The following is a 27,693-nucleotide window of genomic DNA, read 5'->3' on the forward strand; positions in this document are numbered from 1 at the left end:
CGACTTCCGCAATCATCCTGCTCACCAGGACTAATGGAGCACAGATGGACTCTCAAGGGAGTGAGTGTGAACCAGAACCCTCATCTCTGGAGTGTTTCCCAGGAAGAACCATCTCCTCACCATCACGTATCCCAAAGTACCTAAGGAGAAGGCAGACCAGGAAATTAAGCAGAAGAGTTCCTAGAACTTTTGCTACTTTATCCCTTTAAGGTTCTCAAGCAGGATTTACGATCTTCTTCAGAGAAGAGTGTTGTGCTAACAGGTAGGCAGGAAACAACCACAGTGAGATACGGATCTGTGATGCTTTAATTAAAGCACAGGTAAACTGTGAACAGCAGCAGAGCTCTGAGTGTTTCTTAGTCACTCATCTTAGTCACTGCTGTGTGCCTTGTGGGCTGTCAGGTGTCACAGCCTGCTCTCCACGCCAGCCTGCAGGGCACGGGGCACAACGGGACCTGGCTGCTGTGCAGAGCTGCGTCCTAGAGCTCATCCATGACTGAGGGATCCTGGTGCATGGCGGCAGTGAAAAGGTGCCCCTGAACATGTGACTGAACCGCACCAGGGCAGGAAGAAGTGTTTTGTTCCATACTGGAGACTAAAATGTATTCAAAAGAGAAATGAGTCTAAAAGTATGGCCCAGGCAGATTCCCCCAGTGTGGAGGGAAAGACCCACCTTTCTGATCTACCACTTTTGGCAGGGAATGCAGTCAGAATGTAGAACACAGGTGACCATAAGCAGCATTAAACAGTGTGGGGGTCTGGCAGCACAGTACTGTCCGTGCTGGACAGTGTGGGATCCTCCCTGTGACCCTGACAAGAAAGCAACAGCAGGAAGCGGTGCAGTGCTGCTGGCCATGGCTACCATCAGCAATGAAAACACAGAAGTGTTTTTAATATTGCAAAGACAGAAATGAAATCCTCTTTGTATGCAATGCTTGCCCTTCCTCAGCAGAGATCAAATCAATATGGGATGAAGCAAAGTCAAGGGTTTATTTCAAGGGGTTTTGAACTGGGCTTTGTAGGCAAAAATGCATCAGCCTTGTTTCAAACTCCAGGAAAACACATTGGTATTTCCATTCCACATCTATTTGTAGCACAGAAATGTGACATTGTTCCTTTTTAGTCCTGTTTAAATGTTACATTACTTTAAAATAAGGTCTGTCTGGAAAAAACAATCAAGCCTGGGGCTGGAATTATCCCTGGAGAAGCTTGGGCATCCCCCTTGTTAGTGAATGAGGATCACCTTGAAGGAAGTTAAGAACCTTGTGGTTGGAATTCCCCACCCTTTCTTCTGGAGTCTGTCAGTAGCTGTGCTGTGCTGCTTGGTGGTGATCCCAGCACACACAAACACGTGCACACAAAAACGCACACACGTTCTAACACAGCCACCAAACCCCACACACAGCCTGAAGAACATGAACAGCAGCGGAAAGGGAACTTTCCCATAATTTCTGGGGAAATGCTGCAGTTGTAGGCCAACTTATGTAACTGATTTAGCTGAACAGAATTGCTTTCTGCCTTTAATCTGCTCAACAGTTTATCTTTGCAGTCGTGATCGGTTGAGCTCTCTTTAAACCATTATGGATTAGCGTTCTGCTGAAACACGTTAAAAGCTTAGCTTTGTTTATTTTTGTCAAGAATGGGGGAGGGATGTCAGGTTAAATGTTCAGGCAGCAGTTTATGAATGGCTGTTTCTCTTGCACAGCAATCGATACGCTCAGGTACCAAATGCAAGGCACAGCTAAATGCTTTGAGTAGCGGCACTAGTGGCTGGAATAGGAATATCTGTGAACTTACTATTAAAAAATAAATTTTAAAAAAAGAAGGAACTTAATAAATTTGCATGATTGTTTTAATCTATAAATACAAAATGTAATCCAGCACTGAAACAGTTCATCACACCCACCAGCTCTATATGGAAGACCAAAGAGTAAATGATCTGAAAACTTAATTAATAAGGCCGGTTGAGGATTTTACTAAGTATGCATTATTGATGTAATTTGGAGACAGAAATCCTGCCAAAAGCAATCTTTCTGTCATTCAGCTGCAGGAAAACAATACACCATAATGGAGATAAACAACTGGAACCTCATCCACACCACTTACAAAGAGGTGCTCAGATAATATTAGGCAGCTGTTGTTAATTTTCACAGTGGATTCATCAACTATGCAAGTGGTTGTTCCATCAGAACATGACTGTATGGATCCAGGTTCAAATTTCTACTACAAACTCATGAGCACAATATACCAATTTAAATTAAATCCAACAATTACCACACTTCTTTGACCTCTGTGTAGTCAAAATGATTTGCAGATGCCAGCCTGAAATGGAGTAAGAGGTTGCATTCCTAAGGGCTGCCAATAATCCTCTGGAACACTATTCCAAGGAAACACTGATTCTGTGAACAGTTGTGCTGGCAACCCTATAATCTTGGAACTTTCTTATCTAAAATGGAGGAAGTAGGCACTTTCACATTCTCCGGAGCAACACAGACTCTAGAGAAGTTAAAAAAATAGTGTCCAGCGGTGCTAGGAAAAAATAAAAACATAAACTTGGGAAAGTGATTCAGAAAAAAAGGAGGAAAAAATCCAACTTCTTTGTAATTTGTTTGTTGTTTGTTTTGCTTTCTTATGAGAGATCTTAATTCTGAACATTCCAGTGAATGGCCACTCGCTATTAATTTATCTTCTTTCTGACAGCAAGTGGAGCACCATTCCAGAGTTTCAACATTCCCTTGATGCTGCTCTGCTTAATGCCTGTGTGCTATTTAAACAAAGCATATTCCAACCAAATCTGACTATATATGGAATTCCCTGACAAGTACAACTTTGGACACCATACAAAAAAAGAGCCACGACGACAGAATGCACACAAACTCCGCTCTAGACCGCACAGGGCGGGCATGTACTACACGAGGCTCTTGGTGGCAAAGGTCAGGTACCCTGTGTGCCCAACCACCTCCCTCAGTGGCACGCCACTCTTGAACTGCACAGTCCCTTGCTGCAGATTAGCACACGGGCTACCTTGGTGCGATGGGTTGCTGCTGTCAAAGCCAGTGCTAGAATTATCCTCAGCTGCTTTTCCAAGGTCAGGGATTTGCAAACTGATTGTCTTTACATTGTACACTCGGAGCAGAATTTCCAAGGTGTTAATCTCTGTAAAACCATATTCTTCCATCGCTAGGCAGGTTCTTTGAACTTGTTCAATGCAGGGGGAGAAAGAGCAGATGCGGCCACCTGCAAAATAAGACAGGTAGGGGAAAAGAAGGCAAAAGCCAAAATGAAGCACCCTTCGTCTTTTTTCAAATTCTCCCAGGTGCCCACAGAATTACAATTGTACAAAGTGAAAACGTTCTTCAGGAAAATCTTTACAAGGAAACTTTGTTGGTTTAAAGCGTCAGCACAAAATCAAACACGGACAACTCTACAGGATGCTTCAGACCCTTTAAAAACAACAACGGCAACTTCCTTCATCTTCCATATCCCTTGTTACCCCCTGACATTTGTTCACAGCAAAACTGTTAAAGTTGATCCCTTTAGAGCAGTGACTCTTTTAGAATCACTCTCCACTGCTTCGGACTGAGGCACCAAACTGCAGCTGGCACGTACACAAAGCCAGGAGTCATTCTCCACACACTGCAGAGCGCTGGAGCCCCAGCGCGCGCGCACACGCCCCTGACAAAAGCGGCTGTGTTTAGTTGAGGACGATGGTATGCGTGGACAGAATAAAGGGATCTCTCCAGGCCATAGATGGAGCGCTGTTAAGGCTTTACCCTTTTAGTCAAGCTGACTAGCATGTCTCCTGAGCATTGAAGTTTACTGGATATCACATTGTGCCAGCTTACACTAAACGCTGTGAAACTCTAGGACAGGACTTTAAAGTGATAAACTAACATTTGTCCCCTTGTCTTCGCAGAGTTCTGATTCTTGATTCTTAATACGGAGTATTAATAGGCCCCCTACACCTTTCTAAGTACTACAATGTCACCTTAAACAGCTGAGAATAGAATGGTTCAGATTTACTCTGAAAAGCCACAGCCAAATCAGATCAAAGAATTATAAGGACACTGTCTGCCATAAAGCCAGGGCATGTGCTTTCACCCAGGACACGGTGTCCCACAAGGCAACTGCCCTTCCTGAAAAGCTTTTGTGCAGGAGGAAGGAACACTGGGCAATGCAGCTTCAGCTATTGTTTCGTTTATTACAATTAGATGAAAATGCCTGCTGACCTAATTTGCATTCCTTCCCAGTCCTCTCCTGAGCTCCAGTCAAACCTTCCAATACCAGTCACCTAAGCAGTTAAAGAACCCGTGCAAGCTAGAGCAAAGCATCCTGCTAAAAATAGAGGCAATGCTGGGACTACATGAAGCCTGCTTTATCTCAAACTCCCCTTTCTTTTCCTTTTTCGTTTCTAAAGTCAGATCTCTAAAAAAAGAAAGCATCAGGTCTGAAAGCGTCACTGTAGCACTCTAGTTACTGTGCAGCAATGATGTGCTGGGTACTGCCTGGGGAAGAACACTTTCCACAACCATTAATCCACCATAGGCTAAGTAGGATTTAATTTTAGTCCTCAAATAAAATCCTGGCACCAAGGGGTTCTTATCATGAATCTTCAGAACAAAGTACCCTGGACAAGTAATTCCCTGGAGTGACAATTAAACCCCAAATCTAATAATCACCTGCAAAATTAATGCCGGTATGTGTCTTTATGAACCAAGTCTGTTGATGCTGATTTAATTGCACGCCCGGTCCATTAACTCCCATGAAATTAGATTTGTATGTTCATCAGGATGGCCAGCACTACCAAAATGTTCCTGAATCTGACAGCTAATCTTTTCTGGCCAAAGAACTTACACACTTCTACCATACTTGCAGATGTAGAACAGAAAAGCTCATGAAAAAAACTCTGTTACATAATTAGAAAGCTACTATGATGCACGCATGTTACAAAGAAAGAATTTATATTCTTATTGTGTAAGGAACTGAACAAATGTCTGACTTAACTAAATGTCAGCTCACAATAACTCTTTGTCTGCAAAGCAAGAATCTGCCCAGAGACCAGAGACTACTACTTCATTCAGGCTTTTCGGTTTTGAGGTTTTATATTGCAATAAAAAAAAGCAAAATATATTTACGTTTACGGTAAGTCTGTTCTTATTTACTCTGACTCTAAGGGTTTGAAGATATGTTTAGGCTTTTGAATTCACATTCTCTGGATTTACAGTCAAAATCTCAAAGCCTGCACACAGCTGTTGCCATACAAGCTGCAAAGCCACCTACAGTTCTTGTCAAGCCTTCAATTAAAGGCAGAGCACCCTTCCTCTTGCCTAGGGCTGGTCAGCTGAGCACAGCACGTCAACACCAAACTTGGTGAAGATTTATCAGGCTGCCTCCTCACAACTGCTGGGGGATGTAGGGTTACAGAAAACAGGCTTTCAAGGCGTTTCGGAAAGAAGAAAGCTCTTGCTTGCAGTAGCAAATATCCAGAGGGCAAGCACAAAAAATGATGTTACTTTACTTCCTGCACTGCTGGAAGTTTCTCAGGTGTGAAAAATGAGAAAACAGTGAACTGCTGGTGTTCTATCTAACTGAGACCATCCAATGGGTTTTAATATTTCTGTCAATTTTATTTTCCCTTTTTATGCACATTGTTCTCGTTATTTTTAGACACCCCTCCCAAATAAATATACTTACAAAGGGCTTAGAAGCAAACCCATCAACAATCTGTCCTTATAGATCCTAACAAGTGGGAGAGGGGTCCCTTCTGCTTTCTCCTGTACTATCAGGCAGGCCAGATCTGACTTTGCAGTTACAGGCTGGAATTATTTGATTAAGCAGATATTAGGAGCAGAGATTGGAAAGCTACAATTAGCCGAAGGCTGGAAGGCAAAAATGAAATTGCAGTTCCAGACTGAGAGAGGCTGTCTAAAATAGAAACAGTTGGGAAGTTTCAATTCCTATGGTGTGTTTAGACCAGAAAAAAAGAAGAGGGAAAAAAAATAGAAAACCAGCACTCAGAAGGATATGCTCATCTGTCCCAGGAGCAGAGACATTGTCATCTTTAAGAGAACAGATGCTTCTGAATTCTGCACACTGTGGGCTGCCCTCTCCACCGGCTGGACTACCAGCCAGGCAACACCCCTTCTGTCACAATTGCCAAACAGATACAAATCTAGATTTCAGCATTCACAGTTCTCAGACTCTTTGAGAGCCCTCTTGTCCTTTAGACACCAAGAGGCTTTTAGGGCTTAAAGGACTTGAATATGCATTACTATGTCTTGTTATGCCAAGGATTCCTTACTGAATGAAGAAAAGACATGAACTCCCTCCCTCTCCTCTCCACTCCTCTCCTCCCTGGGGCACATTGCTCTGTCTGTTGATCACAAAGGGGTGGACTAGACTAGAGAGCAGTGGAAAACATCTGAATGGAAACTTTTTTGTACAAATTGGATTTGTGTTCTTTCAGAGCTCTCCTTTTAGGAAAGCTACCGTTCCTAAATTTGGTTAATGAGATCTGTGTGTCATCATAAATTGATATAGTAATTATGAGAGATTAATCCTGTTCACATTGGGAAGCTGTGTGAGCTTTTTGATCTGAAGAGCTGTCTAAAAATGTGTTTATTCATGTATAACGCATCTGACAAGTGCTAGAGTTGAGGAGAAGAGAATAATGAGACTGTATGAAAGATTTAAGGTTTTTTCTACCTTCAGTTTTGCAGGCAGTGAGTTAGTTTGAAGCATTTAATGGAGAGGTTAAATGTCCTGAACCCATAGCCTGGAACAAGCTCACACAGTCCTGGCAGTCATTATAACCAACAACAGGATCGAGAGGACATGAAAATGGAAGTACAATTCAGACTGGAATGACTAGAAAAGCGAGCTTAAGGGAAGAGGGAAATAGAAGATTTTCATCCACATAGTACTGTACATTTCAACAGACTGTATCTAATTGGTAATTGAGGGACACATTATTGCATCTCTACGAGGCCAGTGCCTCGAAAGTTGCCAGAATGTTCCTGTGCAAACTCCAACAAACAATTTTGTTTCTGGTTTGTCTGAGCAAGGACTAACACCTCTGCAAGTTCTATTTAGCTAATAAGCGCATTAGGTTTCATGTGTGGAAATTTCAGTGCTACCAATTGACAAGAACTCCGGTGCGTACTTATGATACAGAAAACACGTCCAAGAAATGTGCTCTTATTTTTGTAGGCTATTTTATGTGTCACAAGGGCTCTGACAGGTTCTTTCATCATCCCAGTATTATTCAGATGATGCACATGTAGCGCAGTACCATCAAGTTTTAGGGAAAAGGGTCAGTAATTTTAGAATGATTCTGTGACATAAAGAATATAGCACAGCATTTTTACCTCTGGCAAACGAACACAGCTTGGGTTTTGGGACTTCAGTGCATTGTCACAATTGGAAGATTACGTTACAAAGACCTCAAGGAAGAAAAAAAAAATCCACACAAGCATTATCATTGTGTAGGGGTGAGGCAGGAGAGTCACTGAGCAGCATCACTGTGGCATTTACTCTGTGCTAGTAGGACACTAAAAATATTGTCTCTGCAAAAGGGGACAGAATGTCCTTTAAGTGCGTGTGCTCGTGGGCGATTTGATGTAGCTTCCCTGACAAGTGAAATTAGAGGATTTGGCTGTTGGAAGAAATTAAAGGATGTTTCTTGATTCAGAAAAGAGAATTTTCTCCAAATCACTTGCCAGCTCATTAACAGGAGTTTGATGTGATTTTCTGCAAATGTGACCTTAACCTCTGCACTTGTAGGTGCATCATTCAAAAGGAATTTGTTCCTGCTCATTATTATGTGCTGGTAAAAGCATGTAACAAAGAAATTTTAAAAAATCAGTTGGCTCCATACTGGGGAAGAAAACAACTTTCTTTAAGGACCCTTTCATCTCAAACGACTTCCTTCCTTCCTTCCTTCCTTACTGTGTAGAAGCTAGTAGCTTTGGCTGGCCTTCCACAGTGAGGATTTTGATGCAGGAATCCTTCTGCTTCACTCTCTACACATGAAAGAATCACTGGTACTTCTGTCCAGGCCCACTGTGTGCACCTGACAGACCCAAGTTAGGGATGAATTAGTGTCCAAGTACTTCATATGATGAGGGACAGAAACTGCTCCTCAAAGCCACACCTGGGTGGTTTAAAACTGGGACCATGAATAACCTCTGGAGCTCAAGAAAAATAGCCAGTGAAGCTTCCTACATGGACATGGAAGTGCAGAGGCTCAAAGAAGGAGATGTTCAAAGAGAACTTTAGCTGCAGAGTTTTGGGGGGAGAATTGACAGCACCATATTACCTGATCCAGGTGTTATTTCAAGGATCACAATTTGACAAACTCATAATTTAGGGGCTTTATGATGCTCCAGAGGGAATAGAAGAATCTGAATTTAAGAGTAAAATCTTAAAAGGAATCAAGGAAGTAAAAGAGAGGTGGCTTTAATAATTTTGTGACTCAGACTGTTAAACATCATAAGGAACAACTTAAAATGCAAGAGACTAATCCAATCTAATACATGGCTGTAATTTTCCATCCCCCTACCTGAAAATTTAAAATCTGTATGAAAATTATTGTACCAGTGGGTTTCTCCCTCATCTTCCCCAGCCTTGGAAGAAATAGACAGTATTTATGAGAGTAGAGTAGGTGGGTGCAGAATTATATTCAAAGCACTACAGTATTCAGCTGTGAAATGACTGTGAGTCAAAAGTTTCAGGGCATTTAAGAACTGTAGAATATTGAAGATATTTTTGTTACCTCACAATTTTCTCATTTTCCTAACTTTTAAAAGTTTAGCCTGAAGGGGTTAACGTCAACTTTGCAAAAATTGCCAAGGTCAGATATTGAGAACAGCAGCTGTGACTACAGAAAAGCCTTGATCAGCAGATGCTGCAGAAGACAAACAGTGCAGGTCTGGAAATGAAAGGAAGTTCTGCAGTGCAGCAGTGCCTCAGAGATGCTACAAGCAGCGTTTCTGCTGGAAGTGTGATTGGTGACATCAGCACAAAAGGATGCAGCTGAGATGCAAACCTGAACATCGGCAGAGAACATCAGCAGAGAGCAAGAACCTTCTAGTCACAAAACTACTGTGCCATTTTATTCTTTCAGCTCTTCACAGGTTGACAGTGCTTTAAATGGGAGGCCAAGCTGCTCTAAGTGTATTTACAGCATACTGCAAGGCATAACGTGAGTGATAATTGTACTCTGTAAAGAGGATCATTAACACTCAGCCTACTAGGAGCTGTAACTATTCAGGACCTTGAGCTCAAAAAGGAGAGAAAACACTGATCTGATAAGGTTTTGCTAAGGTTGAGAACTCTCCCATATTGTCTCAGCTGAACTCTCTATCACAAGTATTGTGGTTTTAAGGAAGAGAGTAGTTAATGCTGTATATTGAATTTGCTTAGTTCTGATTTAATTCAAAATACCTTAAGACTTTAGGGACTAAGTCACCACTATCTGGCAGTACAGCTGTGATATTTGCATGGCACATCACACCAAAACCCAGTGTGAATGGGTCAAATGTGACCCTGTCCAGATCTGAGAGAGAGGGTGTGGACAGAAAAGAGTGGAATTCATTTCCTGCAGTGATGCTTTATCACTACAGGAACCCTTGGAACGGGTTTGAATAACAGCAGAATGTGCACAGGCTGTGCTGCAGAAGAGCTTTAACTCTTTGAAAACAAAACAAAGGAGCACTATTAAATTATCTGCCTGTGGTAGGGAAAGGAAGCAGTTACAGATAACCTTCTGCCATATTTTAGCTCTAACAGCAGTAAAAAAACACAACAAAACTACCCGCATGACTCAGAATAAAACAGAAAAGCATGTAAGTTTTTGTATATTACTACTAGAATCAATTGTATTTTATACGAAAAAACAGTTTGCTTATATGCAAAAAACCAGAATTTTAAAACTGCCCCCAGCCAGTCAGGTATCAGGTTGCCCAAAAGAGGAGCCTTAGACCAGCACCAGATCTCAGACATGGGTGGCTGGTTGCAGTACAAACTGCAGCAAGGATCAGCAACTTCGCTTTTTGAGCGGCTCATAAAGTGAATGACGCCACTTCACAAACACAAAAATGTGGGATTTTGAAGTCTTATTTATACTGCCTAAGCAGATGTAACCTTGTAGCACAGCACAGAAAAGCATAGCCAGATGGTATGGCCGGTTTGGGACTATAATACATTTTCTAGGATTTCAAATGCTGGAGTGAGACAAGGATTCAAAACTTGGAACTGTTCAAGCAGCCCTGCTTAGTATTCTAAGCATGCACCACTTAAATAATTCAAATTGGGCTGCGCAATGCAGCGCCTTCTAAGCTGGGAAGTCAGCTGAGTGTTGTGCTCACTAGATTAGATAATTTGAGCATGGGAAGGGCATTGTACAGTGCAGTGATTTTTTCCCCCCCAGGACACACTGGAAACTGCTACAAACTGTGCTGTAACCATTGCAGGTACAGAGTGCTAACAAGGCTCACTCCATTTATTCACTTTTTAAAGAAAGTGTGTTACGTGGGTTATCACAAAGCTCTGTAGAAAATTTTCAGTTGTAACTGAGGTAGCCTAACAGCGGGGCTGGTCCTGACTCAGCAAGCCAGTGCACATTCAGTGACCTTTAAGAACAAGCTTAAATCTTATGATTTCAAGAAGACTTAGCAATTCACTTCAAGTCCAGCCTGTGATTATATATTTTAACAAAGGACTGGGCCTTGGCACATAATCAAGTTTTTTTTAAGCTCACATCCCAGCATGGACACTGTTCAGCACTCCATGCTCTCTTGATCAGAGAAGTCACTTTTGTAGATGGAAGCAATTTGGCAAAAGTTAATTCAGATCCACACTACTATGACATTAATTAGAGGAAAACTTATTCCAGGATAAAAGAACTATTTATTCACTGAAGGTTATTTTTCAGTAGGGAAAGGAGGTATAAAAAAGCAAAACCTCAACATCAGTTCTCACTTACTGTCACAATCCCTGAGTAACTGGCATAAGTTAGAACATCCTTTACGTTCCATTCCCACTGCATCCGATGGCAAACTTCTCCCTAGCTCCAACCACAAAGACTCAGGACATAAACTGGCAAGCATATATAAGTGTAACCACATTTTATTTAACATTACTGTTGGGGTGCTCTGTTAAATAGGTACAAATCTGCAATGATTGATGTGAACTGAGGCTGAACACCTTTTATACAAACACTTTTCCACTGAATTGCCAAAGAAATTTGCTCTCAGCATTAATTGTTACTTCTGCTTCCCACACACCTCAGATCTACCAAAATGCACTTGGGAATAGTTCAAAGGAGTTTTTATAAACTGCCCATGCTAATTGTAGCAGCTCTCACGAGTTTGCAGGAAAAAAAATGGTTTTCTCCTTTCAAATCTTCCACTGTAAATTGAAGATGCCTTTTGAAGGTTTTACAGCCTTAGAAATGCCTGGAGACTGACATTTGAGAACAGTGATCACACAAAGTAAGGGAGCACATCTAGTGTATGGCTTAAAGGCAGAGATTTGTGCGCAGTACTCCTGAACAGAAAGAGAAAAATGCAGTTACCTTCAGCTTTTAATGCTGACTTTGCATGTCCTATGGCTTCCCATGGAGATGGAATATCTAGGAACACGGCATCTGCAATGTTTGAGACCCCAAAGCCATTTTTGCAGACATCCTGGTTGGTCACAGTGACCAGGTGCTCCACCCCGTGTTCCCGAAACTCCTCCCGCGCCTTCTCAGCCCTTTGCTGGTGGAACTCCACTGTGTAGAGGTGCCCGGTGGGAGCCACTGTCCGGATGAGAGCATGGGAGAGGGACCCACTGCCTGTACCTAGAAAAGACAAGCAACTCATGAAATTGAGTTTGTCAGTGCCAAACATCAGAACTAAAGTCTTCTGCATTAGTCTTCCTGCTTGGAACACTCGTTTCAAAACTCAAATGAACACAAACCACTGGTTCAACTCCTGAAAGAGAACAGTCCTTCCTTCACAAGGAGGGAGGGACTAGGTGACCTAGGAAACAGTCTTCCTGGTCCTCAAAGCATTCATTGAAAAAATCTGGCAGACCCAGGATCTGTCCTATCTCCCTGGAGTGGGAAACTAATGCCAAGGGTCAGCTATAGCTCTAACAACTGCCACTAGAGAACATGAGGAAGTAAATGCGACAGGAAAAAAAATCAGGGAAATTAACTGGAGAGGTTTTTTTCAAAGTGTCAGACTCTTCTAGGGTGGAAAGAGATTAAGGCAAATTTTAATGGATTTTCAAAACCATATACTTCACTAAACAAAGAAATGATGTTGGCATGGGTCCGTGCTTGGAAATCCTATTAATATCCATGCAAACAAATGGCTGTCAGGATACAGTTTGCTTTGCACGGATCTCTTAAGAGACATCCTCAACTCCCACTGGAATTACCCCAAACTAAAGCCTCTTGGCTCCTTGCAGCCACACTGATCAAACACCTGTTTTCACAGGTCACTTACACACATACATGCCTACAAGCTTAACTTAAGTCTAACAAAATCTGTCACAAAATTGTAGGTAACTACAATTACCACATACAAACAGGGACTGACAAGACAAAGACTTTTTTTTCCTTGTTTTAGTTCGATAATTTAGGAAACTTACTTTAAATGATCCACTGGCATATTAAGAAGATGAATGACTAATAACAAAGATTTTCTCTTAAGAAAACACCCATATACCAATTCCCATTGCAAATTAGTCACTCAAGCGGCATTTAGTGGAGTAACCCTTCGAATTCAAAACCCCACAGCAACCCCAAATTATCTGTGTTTACTGATTCGTAATTCTGTGCTTTGAACACATTCCTCCTGTAGAAATAAAATCTATTTCTTCCTATTTTCAATGACTGTTTAGCCCGAGGCAGGTTCTTTCAGCTAACATAAGTCTTCAAAAACTTATAAAGGACAGAATCTGAAGTACAGCAGCTCAGAAACAAGTAGAAAGGAAATTAATTAGGGGGCACAGGGGCTGGTACAGCCGCTTAATTGGCGCAGTACTTTCCATAATCATACAGGAAGCCTGAGTTCACGGGCAGATGCCAGGTTCTTGCCCTCCAGTCGCATAAGGGGAGGAACACCGCTGCGGCGCTGTATTTAATCCGACAGCTCGGAAAGGGGAGACACTCAGACTGTAAACAGAGCTCAGGGCCCACGTTTGCCAGGGGATCAAGCGGCTGCACGGCGGGATCGGCACTGCTCCCCTGCTTCCCTCTGAGAGGGCTCCGAGCCCAGCGGGCAGGCTGGCACCGCCCGCAGCTTTGGCACGGCACTTCGGGGACCGAGAGAGCACCCGCAGACTTCAGCACCGGCTTCAGAGGGGTCCAAGGGAAGAGGGAAGCTTTTAGACACGTGCATTTAATGAAGGGAAAATACGGGCATTCAAGGTAGTATTAAAATAAAACAAAGAAAAAGCAAAACACACCTACATGTGCACACATCAGAAACCACCCTGTCACGGCACCTGAAGGATCTCAATGCCAAAGTGAACTTTTCCCTGGTCAAAAAAGGAGGAACGGTAGCACAGCAGCCATGTGGTTGTGAAAACTCAGTGATATACGTGCATAACAAAGAAATAGTATTCCACTGACATGTTTTTAATGACAAAAGCAGGGAACTATTGCCCACAGGATGCTAAAGACTGAAACTCTGCCTTTACATTTCATGCCAAAAGGGAGGATTACACACCTGAGAACTATTGTAAAATGAGGGAATTTAATTATTTTACCTCTCAAATGTGAAGTGCTGCACACTTTCTGCATCTCTCTCTGCTAATCTAAAGGAGTGAACAGGCCTGGGCTGTAAGCAGAAGAGGGAGGCAGCTTGCACATGTATCCAGTTTCCTTGTTCATATTCTTTTACATTTTTAATCACTTTCCTTTTAAGTCTGCTCTTAAAAACACCACAGAAGATACCATTTGTCTCCTCCATAGGAAAACCCATCAAGATTTTTTGGCTTCTTTTCTAAAACTCTTTTTTTAATTCACGAACACTCCAAGCCAAACCCTGAACTAAAACCAAGGTGTTGGAAGTCACCACTTCCGGGCGTATTACAGACAGAGCTTTTGTTAAAAAAGGTTGCCAGGAATTATTTATTGTTGTCTGGCTACCACAAACATGAGAACAATACATATGTATCACATTTTAACCTATCAAATTCTATCACATTAATATTATTAATGGGAGTATTTCTGAAGATGCTGCCTGCCTTCTCCGTGACAACACTCTCGAAACTGCAAGGAAACAAGGAGCAAGATGGTTATGAATCACTCACTATTGTAAAATCTCTCCTTAAAAATATATTCTGATCCCAGACATGTGACATGATGATGATCTTTAACTCTTCCTGTGCCAAATAGATCAGCACATTTGATGTGATCCATTAATAGTCTGGCACAAGTCCGTATCTGCCACAAACCCTAAAGCCCATTCAGTACTGTCTACACAAGGCAGGGGCTCAACCCTATTTTTTTTTTGTGATGTAGAAGGGGAAATTAACGTTTATATTCACCTTCTTCCCTGCAAATCTGCAACATTCAACATTTCTGTCCTCCTGCTACCTTCTCAATTTCTCTTTGTCCTTATTTCAAAATCACTACTGATAAAAAGCAAAATATGACTCAAAGAGTCTTAGGGACCAGTCTGGACTAAGCTCTAGTCAGGTACAGGTTTCCTTGGGAAATGAAAGGTATCCTTAGCATGATACAGGATGAGTAAGGACAGCAGCAAAACTCAAGCAGTACTACTGCACACGTACTAGAATGCTACCAAACCAGAAATAGCATACTTGAATTACCTGTATACAAATGAACCAAAAAACTGGATACTCAAAAACTACTATTTTTTATCAGAAGAGGCAAGATCAGAACAGGAAGAACTTCAGTGGATTTTCCTTCTCATAAAGGTGCAGTGAAATGCCTGTCTTCCTGATATGACCTAGAAAGCAGAAGGCAAGACAACTAGAACAAGTAATTTATAATTTTATCACCAGGATGCTCCCTTTCTGACAGCCTGCACAATAAATAGCTTTAGAAACTGTTTGCTCTCTACCACAGGACAATGCCCACTTAACTACCACGTTTTCATCACGGATTCTACAGAACAGAGGTCTAAAACAACAATTCAAACTGTACCAAAGACAACCTTAACAGCACAGCTGCTGCTTTAGAGCTCACTTAGGTGAGCACTTATGTCACTGCTAATTTTCACTTGGAAAATGTGATGCTCTTTTACATTGCCTGTTCTGTGAACTCAAACATCTTAGTCAAAAAAGCAGATATCTGCATTGCAGGCATTTAATGAGACTCCATAGGGGCCCCAATATGCCACACTCAAAGCTCAACTTCTGAGGAGGCAGCACTGTGCAGGAGATCAGCACAGTCTAAACTAAGAATGGGCTCCACTTCAGTCCAAAGGCAGGAGTTAAGCTCCTGTGTTACACCCATGATTTAGGTGGCTAATGGGCCTGCACACGGATGCAGCATCCTTTCCTCCATCTTGTGCTCAAGCACATGACATTCTCCTGCTCTGATACATATAAGCTATAGAGGAGTGTTTTTGCCCCCTCCCAAAGCAAGCAGAACACTGCAGTTTTAGGATTTCAGTCCTAACAAGTGGACACCTATATAAAATACTCTAGCTCAGCACCTACTGACACTTCCTTCTGATTTGCAGACAAGCAAGTATTGATCAGATTAACTTCTCGATTGCCTTGACCTCCAACACATCTGCTCTTCTCACTCTCTGCTTATTCAAGTGACAGGTTTTCCACAGAGAAGCCTCCACACACCTCATCCATCTTGAAACAATGTCCATGTTAAAATAATTTCTCGCCCTCTCAAAAGTTGCAGTGGACAACATCTGAGCTGTTCAAAAATAAAGCATGTTATTTCAGCATGGAATACTGGCAAGACTGATTGTCACCACGGCATCAAGCACGGTGCTTAGCTGATATAGAATACAAAGTACATTTTTCTGTTTGGTCTTGTTTCCTTATTGCAAAGGATATTTGTCTAATCTCCTGGAATCCTACCCATGCCATAATTATAAGTGACCTGATTCTGTGTTCCACACATTTTCCCTTTGCAGGCTATTGCTTGGCTTGTCTTCCCTAGAAATTTCTCATCGTGGTGCTTCTTTTTAAAAAAGGAGCTACAAATTGTCATTTAGGAGCTACAGATGTTTACAGCTGTGTGTAAGCAAAAGCATTTTGGAATACAGCTGAATAAGCTCTTAAGTGCATAAAAAGGTTCATATTGCTTGGAAACACGAAAAGAGAGAAGTATGCAAAGTGTTATTTAATACTGGGTCTCTAAAATATCTAGTAACATTTTAGTAGAACTTAAGCTTCTGATGCAAAATTTGGCTACCTAAGATATTCTGAAATGAGTAAATACAACAAAACAATGACAGTGTTGCTCTATTTGTCTCCTAGCTACGCCACTTAGCCCTAGCAAATAGTAAGATAGGTCATGAATCAGCCATGAGAACGGAAGGAACCTTAAAACCAAGGGAAAATTAATCTTGAGACTGAGCTAACAACTCCACAGCTAAAATCTGTCAAGAAACACTGAACAGACAAAGACTGCTCACTGTACATGACAAGTTTGTGTAATGATCTATAACAAATACATGAAAAGACGTTAAGCATTTGATGGAAATGAACCCAAATATCTTACTGGGAAGGTAGTTAAGGGGCCCAAATCGTGGTAGCAGAGGTAAGACACAGGAAGAGCAAGGACAGAGAGAAGGAAGATGAGAGGGAAGGAGAGAATTTCAAGGAGTTGAACTGATGTCTGGAAGAGAAAACACCGAATCAGAAAGTTCACTTTACAGTCAAGAAGTTTCCTTTACAGAAAATTAGCTTATCTGCCTATCTGTCATGGACACTGTGCTGAAGCAAGCATTTTAGGCAGCAGGCTGGAGGTCAGAGAGGGCCACTGCTCACTGACCAGACTGAGGAGCTGAGGGAAGGATAGTAGGGAGGTTTTCAAGGCTGGCACAGCCTACAAAAGAATATGAAGAATTTTTTTTTTCCTTTAGAGATTCAAGTGCAGAAATAAATTTTCCTTATAGATTCAAAAGTCTGAATCTTTTAGGAAGGAATCTTCTACAGAATGGACATAGTATAAACATATGGTTAGGTTCAGAGCTGCATGAGAAGCGTGCTTGGTGGTCAGGTGTAATTACAAGATGAAAGTGAGTCCAGAAAGTCTGGAAACAAACCCTTTAGGGTATGAACAGCATTCCTCACTAGCTGCATGACAGCCACAAGTCTGAATACATTACAGTAATGCCTCATGTGGTCACAGGTTTGGTTCACAGAATCATCACAGACTCACAGAATGGTTTGGGTTGATTCTTACAAATCATTTAATGATTCTTTAGTTCTAGCCCACCTGTCTGGGGTAGGGACACCTTTCCACTACACCAGGTTGCTCAAAGCCCCATCCAGTCCGGGCTTCAACACCTCCAGGAATGGGGCATCCACAGCTTCTCTGGGCAATCTGTGCCAGGGCTTCAGCACCTTCACACTAATGGGTTTCCTCCTAATACTTTAAACCTATTACCCCTTGTCCTATCACTCCATGCCCTTGTAAAATTCCCTCTACCCATATCTCTTGCAGCCACTTTAGGTACTGGAAGGTGCTATAAGATCTCCCTGGAGCCTTCTCTTCTCCAGGCTGAACAAGTCCAGCTCTCTCAGCCTGTCTCTGTAGGGAAAGTGCTCCAGCCCCCTTCTCATCTTCATGGTCTCTTCTGGACTTGCTCCAATAGATCCACATATTTCTTACTCCCCCTCTGTTAGGGGCCCCAGCACCAATTCACTGCTTTGGTATGGCAAGAGAATATTGTGGTTTATGACATTTGTACTGATGAGGCCTTTCTTAATACTTCAAAGGTGCAGTACAAGGATCAAGTTTTCTAATTCTTCTCTTACTCTAACCTGAACAGCTGCAAAGAAGTAGATAAGGGAGACATTAAAAAACACAGACATAATTAGTTTGGGCACATTCCAGAATCAAATTAATACTTCCAAGCTTTGGTCTGTAGTTTCCACTAAAAACAGAGCTGCAAACAATTTACATATACTTATGGCACAAAAATAGTAAAGACATGAGCAGTAATTGTCAAAAAGTCTGCAAGCACTTCAGAAGAGTCATAAGCATACAGGTGACTTGCTGGGACTCCACAATAAAGTCTTAATCATTTATTAAGTCTCCATTAATCATTAAGTCCTCATTAATTTTTTATGAGTGTACTCTTTAACAAAATCTATACCCAGGCTTTGAGTTTGAAAATTTCATAATTGTTTTTGAGAAGCTCCAGTGTAAGGCTGGTTGGCAGCTCCTGTTACTCCTTCTCTGAGAAACTATGAGAGCCCAGAACACTGCTCTCAGCCTTCAGAAATCCAGTCCCTGAGCTCAGAAACCCAATTGCTGTAGAGCAATGAATAGGGTTTAGCAATTTTTAATTTGGGATTTAGCTAAAGGGAAACAAAAAATCCAATTGACATTTTTGCTCATGTGAGTCTGATTTTGTGAATGCTGAAGGATCACTGGAATGGTGGTTAAAGTACTTTTGACTAAATTACATTTTGTCTGAATATTATGCTCCATCAAAGCCAAAATATTTCTGAGATTTATCAGATTAAATGAGGTTTCACATGCTGTATTATGAAGACAGGCACTCTCTTATGTCTCACCAGGGAGAGAGGACAGTAAAAATGCCTTGATGTGTGGGGACTGGAAAGAAGGGGATTTTGTTTGGAAAAAATATTTGAAAGGTTTCATACTGGTTCCAGTATAGTGTTAAAAATAAATGTAAACCCCTCAAAATCAGCTGTTAAATGGAATTATTATCCTACAGGGAGCCTAGCCTGGAAAGCTGACATCAAGATTAAATTTGGAGAGTGGGGTGAGACAAAAGGCAAAGATTTAGCCTTTTCCTTTATCTAGGCATTGCTGCACATGCAATAAACACAAATGATATTATTAGAGTTACCTGACAAGAATGAAACTTTCACACTATTGGGCCACTCACAGCGGTATTTAAGCAGCTATTCTGAATATCATAATTTCAGAAGGATAGGGCTGTCAAAAACTGTATCCAAGTGGGGAATTTCTCAGGGCAGGGACCAGTATTTTAAAAAGACCTTAGCTCTAGTAACAGTGCTAACAGTTTTAAAACTCAACATACCTTCATAAATAAGAAATTAGCAGAAGACAGGAAAAGGATCATATTCCTACACCTCTGTCATGAAACATCAGGTAGATGCAGAGTCTCCTTATAGCTTCCTCAACAGAGCATGCCTGGGTCATTTTAATTATGCATGTGCTGCTGACAAGCTCGCTCTTTATGTGTTTATTAAAGATGATTAAACATAGAAAAAACTGTATTAATACATTTTTATCTTTTAGGAAAAATCATGACTAATCAATTCAAACTATATAATTAAAGTGACATAAAATTAATCCTTCTGGTTATTCTACTCCATTTTTATAATCACATGCAGAAGAGCATTTATATTCACGGCATTTCAACATGATGCAGAGGATATTTCATCTTACTTTTTCAATCATTTCTTCTCACAGCTGTGGAGATTAATTCGAAATTCTGCTAGCTTACAATGGCTAAACACAGGGCACACTTCTACAGTTGAGTTGGTAAGATAAGAAAAAAACAGCCCAGTTTTTTTTACAGAGCCTGCTTTGCAAATCCATCCAGCAACTGTGTATATAAGTTCAAATAATAAAAAAGATGGACCTCTGTGCTAATTAATGCTTAAAATACACCTAAACTTGGCACCAGCAGAAAGCAGACTCAAGTTTTACTAGACCAGATTTCCTGTCTTGTTTCTACTCATCACCATGGGGCTGGTTGTGTCTAGCCCACACAAGGTTATTCTAGAGCTAATGATTTTGGATCCCCAAATACCACTGAATTTAAGATGGCACCAAAGCAGGCTACACCACCACACTGGAGGCTCCAGTTGTCAATTCCTGTCAAGTTTTTAATTCAAAGTAAATCTGCAGTAAGGTCTCTTGCTTCAAGGTTAGCCAGATGGATTTGTTGCAGTATTCTTTCTTCTTTCCTTTCTTTGTGAACAGTGAACCTTGCAAACAATACAAGCCTAACTACAGCAGTAGAACTGTTCACTTTACCTGGAAAGCTGAAGTTGCAATACATTGGCAGTACAAGCATTAAAATGAACCTGGGGACAATTTCCCCTCAGCAAAAAGGATTGATTTGTGGCCATGACTTTTGACTCACAACATTTTTGGAAATCATCAAGTGTTTCCATTTCTTAGCTGTTTAGATAAGCAAGAGATTAAACGTTTTAATCGCCTCTAGGCACCTTTGACATTATTGAAAGTATTTTATGTACAGCTCTGTGCATTTGACTAGTCTGAGACAGGACATGGAGCAATTCAAATTTCTCCCCTCTACCCCCCAAATCATTTGTTGTTTATTTTTCCCATCCTGTCTAAACATAGCAGGGAGGGGAAGGACTGATGAATACAGAAAATTCCCATGACAGAACTAAAAACGTCTGATCATCCTACAAGCCAAAGCACAAACTCACAGGACCCAACTACTTTCACAGTATCAGAGGCCACTGCACAGGGCTTTGCCTACTTCAAGTGCTGCTGTACAGCAACCAGCTAAATGCACTGCCTGGTTCTTAACAGGTAAAACTGGGTGCAGAGATAAGTGGTGTTTCAGTTGTGTTAGAAAGTGGTCATTATGCCTGAAAAGCTGCCCAAAATTATGCATGAGTGGGAACAGAAAATGGTAAACGCAAGAAAGTACATTGCATCACAGGCCAGTCATGCTGATCCTGTGCCATATCTATGCTTGAGAGGGAAGTGTATGAAACTGCTTCATAAAAATGCTCAAACAGCCAGAAAAAACAAGGACAAACTACCTCAGTTGCTATTTCTCCAAACTACAGAGATTCACTTAAATCAAGTAATCCTCATACTGCCTGTAGTAATAAAGTCATGAAGACATTATTATAAACTCTATGTAACCAAGAAAAGTTTAATGTCAATTTTCACTCCTTACTTCGAAACGAAGCAAAATCATGAAAGCTATAATAAATTAAACCAAGTTTAGATATAAAACACAGCCCTGTGATGAACACATCATCCATTATTTAATCAGTGTTTTTTGCATGAGGCTATGGTGCTACAAGTAGATTACACTTGGGAAGAGAAGAATGAAATTTATATACTTACACAGTACCATATATAAATATTGCCACTTTATTTACCTTATTAGTTCAACATCCTATAACCAGTCTCTTTCATCAGGTTATCTCAACTATGTCCTCTGAAACTGCAAATCCGAAGCCCGAATCTTGATTTAAATCATGTATTTTAAAACATTTTTAAGTACTTAACAACAGTTTTAGAAAAGGGAAATGAAAATGTTTACATATTTGTTCTAAGAAGATGAATTAACCAAACACATGCTCAGAGATACCACATACATGAGGCTGCACACCGAGGAAGCATCAATTTTTGAAGAAACAGCAGCTGCTAACGTGCACATGATAGAGAATTCTTCAACAGGTGGGCAGGGAAAATTGTATCACCATGGGGAAAAAAGTGCAACTTTTTGCAAAATACAAAGAAAACCCTGTTTTTTCATGAAAAGTGTTAGCGTTAGTTCCTATATAATAAAGGATTCCTATAATAAAGGATTTCCACATGGTATTTATTACCTGATTCACATACTATGGAGCCTGGCTTCAGTTCCAACATCATGGTGATTATAGAGATGTCAGTGGAATACAGAATCTGCGTCCTGTGTGGGAGATTCATGGTCCACAGTTCTGGAGTTGGATGAAGAATGAACACCCATCCTCCTTTACTGCAGGTCACTTTGGAGCCATACTTCTTGCCTATGAGATCTGTGGAATGCCTGATGACCCCGTACTTAGTCTGTGTGACAGTGCCATGCTGGACTTTCACAGGAAACATGGACTCATGGCCCAGGAACACAATAGCTGTGTCACCATCCTTTATCGTGTCTCCATATTCAACAAAACTCATGGTGACAATCCTGTAGTTGGCTGATGATGTCACCTAGAGAAGAATAAATATGTCAGGAGAGTTTCACAGGACCTTAACATAACCGAACCTACAGACATAAAAGCAAGTAATTTTATTTTCTCCGATACAGAACAAAACCACACTGTGCAAATCGGATGCTAGCAAGAGAGCTCCAGAAGTTCAGGGACCTGCCATCCACTGTACTCTTGATCCAATCATAATCATTGAAAGGATCCTGCAGATTTGAAAATAACAAGTATTTTTCTTGGTTTATGGTACATATTAAAGAAAAATCGGGAAATGCGTTGTAATTTATTCAGCCTGCTCCACAATGTTACCACAGGTTAGTAACAATTTCAGCACCCTGTTCAATTACAGTTCCTGAGCACTCAGAGCATGTTATTAAGTTGTAACTTCTATTCCCATCTTCTTGCTTATTTCTTGGTGATTTACAACATAAAGACATTCTGCTACTTCCCTGGCCCTCAATCACCAGCCATTAGGACTGCTAACAAAAGTATACTTGAAAGTTTTCCAAATGAACCTTTAGAGATAGGCTAAGGGCATTAATTTATGCATAAACTTGACTAACTATGTGCAAAAAAAAAAAAAGAATATTGTGGCCTGTAATTTGCCGTTGGGGGTGCAAAGTAATTGTCTGGGAAGTAATCTCTGCTCTAGCTAAATGTAAACAACCATTTGCAAGCTAATGCCAACAGTCGAATCACTTCAGCCCCATGCAATTTTAGAGAATTACAATTAAATTTTGATGGCTTTGAGAAGACAATCTAGAAATCAGAAGGCGGCTTAAAAATGAAACTTGACATTGCCTTTCAGATAAAGCAGCTAACTGTCTAAGCTGCAGGTTGATCAGTTCATGCATGAATTGTTTAATGAAGTACTAGGGATCCCAAAGTTAGAAATGAAAGCCTAAGACAGAAGGCTTTGAAAGTTAGATTTCTGGTACACCATCCCTGGCAGAATCAAAAGCAGTGTTACTTTTAGTTTCAGAATAATTACTGAATTACAGTACTTTTGTGTTGCATGTTTAAGAGTCTGGTCCTGCTTCATCATTTTAATTAAAAACCTTCCATTCTCAAAATGTAGTCTGGTGTCTGTAGTCTGGTTCCTGACTGGAATTCCATTCAGCTCAAGTTGCTGTTAAGCAGCTAGATTTTTAATTTTTTCACTGTAGTCACTGAGGTTGATAAACAGACGTGCTTGTGGCTGAAACTTCCAAAGTTTATGACATGCTTATTGCATAAGGTGTTCAAAAGCCAAGGCAGAAGAGGCTTGTCTGGACACCTGGTGAAATAGTAAGAAGGGCATCCCATGAATTTAGAAATGTATACATAAAGGACTTTGTGAGATAGAACAAATGCTGCCTTTTATAGCTCACACCTTATGATTATGTTCACGTCTTAATCTTTCATAAATGACACTTAATAGTTCTCATTCCAGATACTTTTAATGCAGTGCAGTTTTCAGCCCTCACAAGTGTTATTTGAAAGGACCTCGAATGGAATCCATTTCTTTCACAGTATTTACTGTAGTTACATCCATGTGCAAAAGAATCCTGTAGCAAGCCTGCAGGAACAATGAGCTAATTCCTCTCCCTTTGATTACACCAACTGGCTCCCTTCCTTTGCCTTCCTTTGAGCCACTACACTTGCCATAGCCAATAGTCACAGCAGTGAATCACAGAATCATCAAGGCTGGAAGAGACCTTTAATATCATCAAGTCCAGCAAGCCCATCCATGTCAGCGCACACTGACATCCCAAGTGACACGTCTCTAAGGCTCAGACCTCACCTGCCACATTATATTCATACATTTGGGGTAAAATTGGAGTCTGTGAGGAATTTTGGAAGTTTCTCTGCCTCACCCCCCCTTGTCAAGGAGCGCAGTGAGCTACAACTACTTCCAGTATTTCCCGTTCCCTGGCAGTACAGAGGATCCCACACTGTTCCATTTTTCCCCGAGCAGCACGCAGGGAATTGGTGCAGCACCGCTCTTGCCACACGCTGTGGAGGGGATGGCAGTGTCGGGAAACTTAGGCGGTGCCCCCTGACACGGGGTCAGGACTTTTCTCTGGGTTTGCCATGGCTGCAGAGACCTAAACCCAACGCCCCAGGCGATCCCTCGCAGCCTCACACAATAAAACCACGAACACGATTCTGTGTTCCCTTCAATCACAACCCAGGCACACATCTCTCTTCCCTGGCCAGCTCCCACAGGGAGCTGGCAGGCTGCCCCTTTCCCTTCCTGACGCCTGGCTGCTTGGCACGGGGGCAGGGGAACCTCCCGCAGACGAGGCAGGCACAGCCCCCTCCCCGCCCAGGCACACGCAGGCCGGGGAGTCGCTCCCAGCTCCCGCTCAGAGGTGGCCCCGGTGCCAGGGCTCCCCTCAGCCCACTTCCGTAGCCCGAGGGCGGTAATGCGGCTCCTGCACCCCAGCAGCGCATCAGCCCGGCCCAGCGGGCCCGGGAACCTGAGCAGGTGAGAAGCACGGACTGGGCAGGGAAGGGATGAGAGGCGGCTTTCGCCGAGAGAGCAGCATTAACCCGTAACGGCCGCGGGCGGCGGCTCCGCGGGGGAGGAACGTCCTCGCCCCAGCGCCCCGCGCCTGCCACCGGTCGTCCCCGTGCCCGAAGCCGTTTACCTCCCAGGCCCGGCCCGGCCCGGCCCGGCCCGGCTCTCCTCACACGCGGAGCCCGCCCAGCGCCTCCTTCCGCCTCGGTCGCAGGCTGCTGACGCTCCCGCCGCCTCCGCCCCCGCCAGCCCTGCCTGGAGCCGGGGAGCCGCCGCCGCCTCTGCCCGGCGCGGTCAGACCTAATTCCTGCAGCCCTCCCGAGGCGCCTGTTTCTCTCGGCCTGTCATACCCACAGCTCCGTCGAGGCGCCTGTTCCTCTCAGCCCGCTATGCCCACAATCCCATCGAAGCATGCATCCATCCCCCGCAGCACACTCGTCCCTCAGCCCCATCGAGGCGCCTGTTCCCCGCGGTCCGCTGGTGACCGCCCCCGCGCCGTCCTCTCAGCGCTTTTTGCTGGGTCCTGAGGCGTGGGGACCGTCACTGGCCACCCTCAGCAGCACCCCCAGGCACCCCGGCAGGATGCTCCTGCCTCGGGCAGCTGCCCTGTCAGGGAAACTTGAGGGGTCCCAGTGGGTCACTGAAAAGCCACAATGGGAACTGATAGCCCCAGTGGGAACCTGACATTCATCACCCCTTGAACATGTGGGGTGTCTCAAGGGCCTGAAGGGCCTTCCCCAGGGAATGACCCTGCCTTTACCACTGGCAGAAGTGGGCCTTGCCTCCAGGGCCCAGGCAGGCAGCTTCCAGAAAGTTCCGCGTACCCTTCCCCCAAGGCAGCCTTGGGGAAAGGCAGCTCAAGGCCAACCAAGCTCTTCACAGGGGTTTCACAAGGCTGCAGGAGAAACCACACTGTGGGCTCAGAAGCAGCAGAATTGTTATCTAACCCCCTAACAGGATGGTACTAACTCCTACTTCTGTCTCGTGTTTAGGATTGAAGTGATGTGCAGAGCCCTGCGTGCCCTGGTGGTACGGGGGCTGTAGTCAGGAGGCAAGGAGGAGCAAAGGAGGAGAATATTGCCTCATCTTCTGCTCACAACAAGCCCGTGCCACCTGGCATGGGAGCGGTATGGGCATAGCAGCGAGCAAGTGAATCACCCTGGATGTGCAGGTAGTGTTCCCAGCTAAATCAGATAATGAACGTTCTGTACTGTGCTGCATTCACCAGTAACCTGTAATACAAAATAATGGAGAAAAAGTCATCCTTTCACAATCACATACCCAATAACGGAGAGCTGTTTAGATGATGATCTATGGTTCCACCAAGTATAAGGGATTCTTTTCCCATTACCTTCAGTGAGAACATATTTTTTGTTATGGTGTTGACCTGCCCATAGCATAATTGCAGTAGTCTTTGTTAGTTATGAAACTCTTCTCCATCTAATCTAAACATAATGTATGCAGTTTCAGAGGTTTCTTAAACTGCAAACTCCTACTCAGCTGTTTTTCTGACTGGCAATCATGGCTGTACTGTGCCTTTATATTTGCACCCACTTTGTTTAGTTTTCTGTCATTTTTAGTGTCATTGGTTATATTTGTCATTGTTTATGTTCTCATGTCCTTTCTTTCCCATGATGGGCTGCTGTTCAGATCACCGTGGGCCTGACTGTGTGCAAGATTGAGACACTTGGCAACTTCTCATTTCCACAGGCACTCAGCTCACTGGAAACAATCAGTAATTTTCAACAGACTGCCTAAGCAGTGAGCAAAATACACTAAGGATAACAACTAAGCAAAATTTTAAGTGATAAATGGGAAGAGAAGTTTCATTTGACAAGTTAAGCACATGGAGCTATGGCCAATTTCTTTAATCTACTGCTACATGAGTGTTATGTTTAATTTTCAAATGGTGTTTAGTTGTAGATTAGGAATTGGAAACAATTCAGTTGTTCACAGCAAACCACTTTCTCTTGCTGTTTCCTAATTTGGAATATTATTCTCTGTTTCCAAGATGATGTTTATCTCCTAATTCTTCAGGTTCATATTATGTTCACAAAAGTAATTTCAGAAGACACATTCACTAGCTAACACCCATCTCCTCTTGCTCTTGTATACCGCACAACAATTATAATTAAGCCTCTTAGGAAGTTAGCTGCATGGCCCATGATTAACTTCTCTTAATTCTTCATTGTTAAAACTCAGTGCAAAGATCTCTGGAGTAATCAGCCCACCTTTCCCACTGGAAATGTAGCATATAAATCAGTATTCACTAAGATAGCATCCGGGCATGGAAAGTGAGTATTGGTGCCTTTATCACAGTCTAACAGGCCATACAGGCTTATCCAAAGAGTGTTTCCCAGCAGATGAGGCAGATAAAGCGGGTGATCAGAGGCTGTTGACACAGGGCACAGCATCTGTAATTAAGTCACAAGGGAAGCTGGCACGGAATGCTGTGACAAAGATAGGATCCAATTTACACACAGCTTTCAGCAAATCTTAAAATGCTGTCTGAGTAAAACCCAGCCACTTCTGACTTACTGCATGCTAGAAATTCGTCAAATAGTGGTGAGAAAAGGGGGTAGAGGGTGCATTGTTTATCAAACATGTAAATTGGATATATTTTAGTGATTTTATGTTCCTGGCTCTCTTTCCATGTCACCCAAGTGCTGTGAAGGAGAGATGTGTGTCTGTGTTGGAAGTGCTGTAGTGTGTGGCACACTGAGACTTCTACCTGCTTACCACGACTGGTATTCCCTGTTCCGCAAGACTGGGAGAAGAAGAGCACATCCAATGAAACAGGTCCTTGGATTTTGGATCTTGAGGTGACCTTGACTCCACAAATCTCCAGAACAATTAAATTACAGAACAGCTGATTGCTTCTTTGTTTGTGTGGCAATAGATTATGGAATAAGATAAAAGGAGCCTTCAGAACCTACCCTGACTGGCTTTTTCTTTTCCTTATTGTGGAGGACGCCACCACAAAAATATGCCGTAATGTAAGAAAATGGTTTTAGTATATTTCTGTTTCAAATCAGGAATAAAATAATTGTGTTTTACATTAAAAAGCC

The 27,693-nt window shown here is 42.4% G+C and overlaps 1 protein-coding gene and 1 long non-coding RNA gene across 2 annotated transcripts; one reads left to right on the plus strand and one right to left on the minus strand.

Annotated features, from left to right (window-relative positions):
* Window positions 1-1,834: 1,834 nt before the first annotated feature.
* Window positions 1,835-24,855, minus strand: TRMT61A (tRNA methyltransferase 61A). Its single transcript, XM_040068573.1, has 4 exons — window positions 24,756-24,855; window positions 21,763-22,126; window positions 11,576-11,842; window positions 1,835-3,237 (listed from the first exon to the last, which is right to left on the minus strand). Exons 2-4 carry the CDS (start codon window positions 22,091-22,093, stop codon window positions 2,909-2,911), a joined length of 927 nt encoding a protein of 308 aa, XP_039924507.1. The 5' UTR covers window positions 22,094-22,126; window positions 24,756-24,855; the 3' UTR covers window positions 1,835-2,908.
* On the plus strand, window positions 24,468-27,633 carry LOC120754691 (uncharacterized). The gene is made up of 3 exons (XR_005701526.1): window positions 24,468-24,592; window positions 25,618-25,796; window positions 27,290-27,633. It is a non-coding gene; the product is annotated as an uncharacterized LOC120754691 (long non-coding RNA).
* Window positions 27,634-27,693: the final 60 nt, after the last annotated feature.

Source organism: Hirundo rustica, chromosome 6 (assembly GCF_015227805.2).
Source record: "Hirundo rustica isolate bHirRus1 chromosome 6, bHirRus1.pri.v3, whole genome shotgun sequence".
Taxonomy (NCBI): domain Eukaryota; kingdom Metazoa; phylum Chordata; class Aves; order Passeriformes; family Hirundinidae; genus Hirundo; species Hirundo rustica.

Coding starts and splice junctions, on each gene's coding strand:
- TRMT61A (XM_040068573.1), bottom strand. CDS start 22,093: ATGAGTTTTGTTGAATATGGAGACACGATAAAGGATGGTGACACAGCT. Junction 11,843..21,762: donor CTCCATAGTATGTGAATCAG/GTAATAAATACC, acceptor TGTCTTTTCTAG/GTACAGGCAGTGGGTCCCTC. Junction 3,238..11,575: donor GTCAGCATTAAAAGCTGAAG/GTAACTGCATTT, acceptor CTTATTTTGCAG/GTGGCCGCATCTGCTCTTTC.